Here is a 5,938-nt window from a genome sequence, read left to right as displayed (position 1 = left end):
AGTGGTGTGGTATAGGGAAGGTTATCCTAATGTAAGTGGTGTGGTATAGGGAGGGTTATCTAATGGTACGTGGTGTGGTATAGGGAGGCTTATCCTAATGGTACTGTTGGTGGTGTGTATAGGGAGGTTATCTAAGTAGTGGTGGTAGGGTTAAATGGGTGGGTGGTATACGGGAGATAATCTAAACGGTAGTGGTGTGGTGTGGTTATACTGGAGGTTATCTAACGGTGTTGGTGTGGTATATGGAGGTTATCTAATGGTAGGCGGAGTGGTTATAGGGAGGTTATCTAATGGTAGTGGTGTGGTATAGGGAGGGTTATCTAACGGAGTGGTGTGGTATCAGGGAGCGTTAATCTAAACGGTAGTGGTGTGGTATAGGGAGAATTATCTAATGGTAAGTGGTGTGGTAGTAGGGAGGTTATCTAATGGAGTTGGTGTGGTAGTGTGGGAGGGTATCTAACGGTAGTGGTGTGGTATAGGGAGGTTTATCTAATGGCCGTGGTGTGGTATAGGGAGGTTACTTTTACGGCTAGTGGGTGTGGTATAAGGGAGGTATCTAATGGTAGTGGTGTGTACTAGGGAGGTTACCTAACGGTAATGGGTGTGGTAATAGGGGGATTCATCTAACGGTAGTCGGTGTGTAATAGGGAGGTATCTAATGGCTGAGTGGTGTGGTATAGGGGAGGTTATCTACATGGTAGTGGATGTGGTATACGGGAGGGTTTAGTCTAACGTGTAAGTGGGTGTGGTATAGGCCGAGTTATGCTAACGTAGTGGTGTGGTATAGGCGAGGATATCTAATGGTGTGGGTATAGGGAGGTTATCTAACGGTATTTCGGTGGGTATAGGGAGGCAGTATCTAAATGGTGTGGTATATGGGAGGTTTATCTAACGGTATTGGGTGTGGTGTGGTATAGGAGGATAGTCTAATGGTAGTGGTGGTGTGGTGTGGTATAGGGGGTTGATCTAACGGTAGTGGTGTGGTGTGGTATAGGAGGGAATATCTAGAATGGTGGTGCGTATAGGAGATTAATCTAACCGGTAGTGGTGTGGCTGTGGTATAGGAGGAACCATTAGATAACCTCCCTATACCACACCACTACCATTAGATAACCTCCCTATACCACACCACGACCATTAGATAACCTCCATTTAACACACCACAACCGTTAGATAACCTCCCTATACCACACCACAACCGTTAGATAACCTCCATATACCAGAGAGTGATAATAGATTGATAGTCAGCTCATAGACTGTGACACATGTCATGTAGCTTAGCGTAGCTCTCTCTGAACCTTGAAGTGTAGTCACGAGTATGTCTGATGAGACTGTATGGCATTTTATAAAGGGGGTCCTTGATATCAACAGACTAGGCTACTTCTAAGAACTGATTGCAGAGTAAATAGGTTGGTCTTATAGGCTACCAGTGTAGTCTCTTTCGCCAACCAATTTGCTGTTGCCTCATCTTGCTAAAACACTAGCAATGCAACTCCTCTTATCTGTCCCCAAGTCACCACTCACTCCTCCATGTTGAGGTTTACCTGAACCATGCTCAGTAGGTGGTAGAGGTCTTCCACTTCGTCTCCCTCTGTCTGGCTGTAGTCTCTCCCAATGTCGAGGCTGGAGCCCTGGATGGTGCGTCTGTACAGGGGCAGATCCATAGCCTCAGCATACAGGTCTATGGCCTGGTGCCCCACCGTCTGATACATGTAGCTGTCCAACTCATCTAACACAGGGGATGGATAACAGAAGTTCATTCATTTACAGTATTACTGTTCCACTTTGGCAAGGCACATCTCTTAGGGGAAACATTGACCAATATTTGAATTTTGTTTTAAGTACCCACACATACAGGAGGAAAAACAGGTAGACATCTCACCCTTGTTAGCAGGACGCAGGTTGGCCAGCGCTACAATCTGGTGCCCAGCAGCAACACATTGCATCATGTTATAACAGCTGTCTTTGCCTCCACTGCAACAATACAGTCAGAGGGATTAATGCATTCACTACATGAAGGTGCAACTATGTAAATAGCCGTATCACTGTCACTATGATCAGAAACATACGAATGTTAGGGTGATTTCCTTTAGTTCTATACTGAAATGCAAGTTCCTCTTACTTGCATGTACTCAGAATGTTATGAACCGTTATTTCTGTAAAGAATAACGATGCATGCTATTTCCCCCACACTGCATCTTAAACGAAATAACAAAGTACAGGATATAGATATCTAGTTAGCAAGCAACACATCCTTCTTAGATAGCTAGCTAGAAAACGTAGATAGAACAGGAGAGCTGTGACAGCAATTATTTAGGTTTACCTTATCAACGCGACTACTTTCATTTTCTTTATGCAATATTTCTGTAGACATAAACAGTTACTAGATAATGTTATCTATGTTTCGTTTACTCGGAATATGTGTACAGCATAGCAACCAGTCACAGCAGCAGTTCGACATGTACACAAAAACTCATGTGAGCAAGCACTTCCTGGATGAAAGGACCTTAATGAATGAAGCTGTCCTTTGGGGTGCCTGATTTAAAATAAAACATTTATTACAATGAGCACTTTGCTCCGTAATGTAAAAAAAATTATATATATATATATGCCAATAAATTTCCATTGATTTCAAAGTTTAACAAACCATACAACTTTATGCACAAGGACTACTTTTAACAATTTACACAGAACATTTTACAAAAATAAATTTCCTTGAAGTACAGCGCAGATGTGCTGTTGGTTCCATCATTCTGTTACCAAACTTTGCGTCTGCACTGCTCTTTAAATAAATGTATTTTTGTAAAATGTTCTGTGTAAATTGTTACAAGTAGTCCTTGTGCATGGAGTTGTATGGTTTGTTAAATTTTTTAATCAATGGATTTTGTTTGGCATACATTGCCCTCCTGGTAAATTGACACAAGCTCAAAATAACTTCCTCTGCGTACACATCACATACAAACTGAAATGGTTCACCCACACAGAGATTGAATCCCCGAGCTGACAAGGTGAAAATCTGTCCTTCTGCCCCTGAACAAGGCAGTTAACCCACTGGTCCTAGGCCGTCATTGAAAATAAGAATTTGTTCTTAACTGACTTGCCTAGTTAAATAAAAGTAAAACATTTTTTAAAAGGCTCTCCAGAGGGTGGTGTGGTCTGCACAACGCATCACTGGGGGCAAACTACCTGCCCTCCATGACACCTACAGCACCTGATGTCACAGGAAGGCCAAAAAGATCATCAACCACCTGAGCCACTGCCTGTTTACACTGCTACCATCCAGAAGGCGAGGTCAGTACAGGTGTATCAAAGCTGGGACTGAGAGACTGAAAAACAGCTTCTATCTCAAGGCCATCAGACTGCTCAACAGCTAACCACTAACCACTAACTCACAGAGGCTGCTGCCTACATTGAGACCCAATCACTGGCCACTTTAATAAATGGATCACTAGTAACTTTATACAATGCCACTCTAAATAATGACACTTTAATAATGTTTACATATCTTACATTACTCCTATCACATGTATATACTGTACTTTATACCATCTATTGCACCTTGCCTATGCCGCTCAGCCATCGCTCATCCATATACTTACATGTACATATTCTCATTCACCCCTTTATATTTGTGTGTATCAGGTAGTTGTTGGGGAATTGTTAGATTACTTGTTAGATATTACTGCACGGTCGGAGCTAGAAGCACAAGCATTTCGCTACACTCACATTAACATCTACTAACCATGTGTACGTAACAAATAACATTTGATTTGATGATTTGTTTCAATGTTCATGTAAATGATTAATTTTGAGTTTGTTAGATGTTTAGTACAGGCCTGTCGTGTTATTCACAATAATCCCTGGGTTGTCATGCCTTATTGCGTCATTATATTATTAGTTATTAGCCTATTAAAAAAAATCCACAAATAGGTTGAAAGGGGTATAGCCCAAGACAAGTCCAGAAAATAAAACCCCTCACCCGCTCGCCCCATAAACGTGTAGCCATAGAGACAGACAGCCCAAACCAAACATCCATGCTATGGTATTCACACAGGTTGTGCTTTTTTCCCTGGGGGAAGGCTGTGGCTTAAGGAAACCTTTTGATGCTCTTTTTGCTATCTGTTGTTGTGCCAGAGTAGAATAATTGCACTGCTGGGGTGTGTTTCCCTCACCTTCTGCCCCTAAGCAGGCCAAATGCAACTGGTTTTGTCTGAATGTACAAAATTGAAGAAGACATCTTCTCAACTCACTGCTTTTTGCTATGTTCCTTTCTCGTGTTCTGTTTTTGCTTTTTAAAAGCGGAGCAAAGCCTCAGACCTGAGGATGAGCTCCTTTCACCCTTAAAGAAATCCTTCCATACCCTGTGAGTGTGTAGGTATAGCCTGGTGGTGCAGACACTGAAATACATACATAGTAGTAGGCTAGAGGCCACTGGTAGTATCATCCTTGTGGTAAGGCCAATGATTGCATTACTAAAATCATTCCAATTGATTTTAGCATGCAAATACAGTCTGCAAATGCATGGTGGAAATGATTTAATATTTATTTTCAACTTTTTTTCTGATTGTGAATAAGATAGGAGTAAATGGATAAATGAATAAGATTTTGATCAAATGTAATCAATATACACTATAAACAATGTGAAAATGATACTTGCCGCCTGTATTTTCTTAGCCTTCTCAGTTGAAAAGCTGCCCTTTCTCCGAAAGGACACTGCCCAATAGCTCTGTTTGTCCTTCAGTTTTGTAAACTCATAAATATATCAGCACCAATTTTCCAATTGTGTTGGTATTTCTTCACCACACAGCTTCATTCCTTCTGGTCATTTCCCAATAATGCCCATTGGCTCTGACCAATGCAAATTACCTCACTTATCAGCTGTAGTTTATTAAGTAGTTTATTATCCAGACTAATTAATAAAGAAGTGTGTTCTGTTTTTTAGGCATAAAAGAGTGTTTTATGTCATTTTTGTTGGTGCGAGGGGGATAAAAAGTGTTGATGGGTCGTGCAACCAAGACATAGGCAATGACGTGAATATGAGACGCATAAATATGGAAGCAAGGCGGAGGAAATGGCACCATTGGCCTTTCCTTAAAAGAGCATGTGAATTATGACAAGTGATTTACACATATTACACAACCTTTTTTTTTTTTTGCACAAGGACACAAAAATCTTTCGGTGTAATGAGAAGGTAAGGCTGAAATCCCGGGCCGATAAATGAAGTGCCAGGACAGGCCACTCAAGGTCGGACATGGAGGGGCAAGAACATAAATGCACCTTTCTCTTTGTATTCTTTTCAATAGACAGTCCCTATACTACACAGATGCTAGAAATAGTGAAATATGTTGACAATATGTGTACCTTAGTGCAAGGATTCAATTTATACTTTGATGCCAAATCAATTAGCATTTTGTTTTAATAATATATCATCACTAGACTAATGACAAAAAAATGTGCGTAACTAGAAAACAGAAATAACACACTTATTAGAAATATCAAAGGATATACAAGGGAATGACAAACAATGTTGAGGGTCAGCTGTGCAATGAAACTGAACTCCTTAAAGCGTTTGAAATGATTATATTTTCTCAGGGGGCAGACTTTATTTCCAAACATTCACAGTGAGAGAATAGAGTCAGGTTCTGTTCTTCTCCCGGTGCACATATTTGAATAACAATTTCCCCTTACATTAGTGTGTATCAGTAACCTTCCTAAAGTGTGCTCTGCTTAAACTCAAGCCATTCCAGAGTCTAGATTCTGACTTTGTGCAGAACTCAATTTGGGTTCCAATTCTTCATAAGGCCACAAACACAAAGCAGAAGCGGCTTGTGATTAGCTGCCAGATCAAGCCTGGTGTATCCCCCTGGCCAATGAGAAGCTGAGGGTCCAAAACCAGAACACCTGGCGGTCTGTTCGTGTTAAACTCCCTGCTCTCTCA

General features: G+C 41.1%; 1 protein-coding gene across 1 annotated transcript in view; it reads right to left on the bottom strand.

Moving 5' to 3' along the window:
* dph6 (diphthamine biosynthesis 6) overlaps positions 1–2,482 on the bottom strand; it is a 78,997-nt gene extending 76,515 nt beyond the window's left edge. The window contains 3 exon segments of the mRNA XM_023994257.1: positions 1,545–1,729; positions 1,883–1,974; positions 2,324–2,482. Coding sequence (XP_023850025.1) covers positions 1,545–1,729; positions 1,883–1,974; positions 2,324–2,346 — 300 coding nt within the window. The 5' untranslated portion in view covers positions 2,347–2,482.
* Positions 2,483–5,938: the final 3,456 nt, after the last annotated feature.

The sequence above is a fragment of the Salvelinus sp. IW2-2015 genome, linkage group LG9 (genome assembly GCF_002910315.2).
Source record: "Salvelinus sp. IW2-2015 linkage group LG9, ASM291031v2, whole genome shotgun sequence".
Classification (NCBI taxonomy): domain Eukaryota; kingdom Metazoa; phylum Chordata; class Actinopteri; order Salmoniformes; family Salmonidae; genus Salvelinus; species Salvelinus sp. IW2-2015.
Note: the sequence above shows the minus strand (reverse complement) of the source record. Positions and strands in the feature narration are given on the sequence as shown.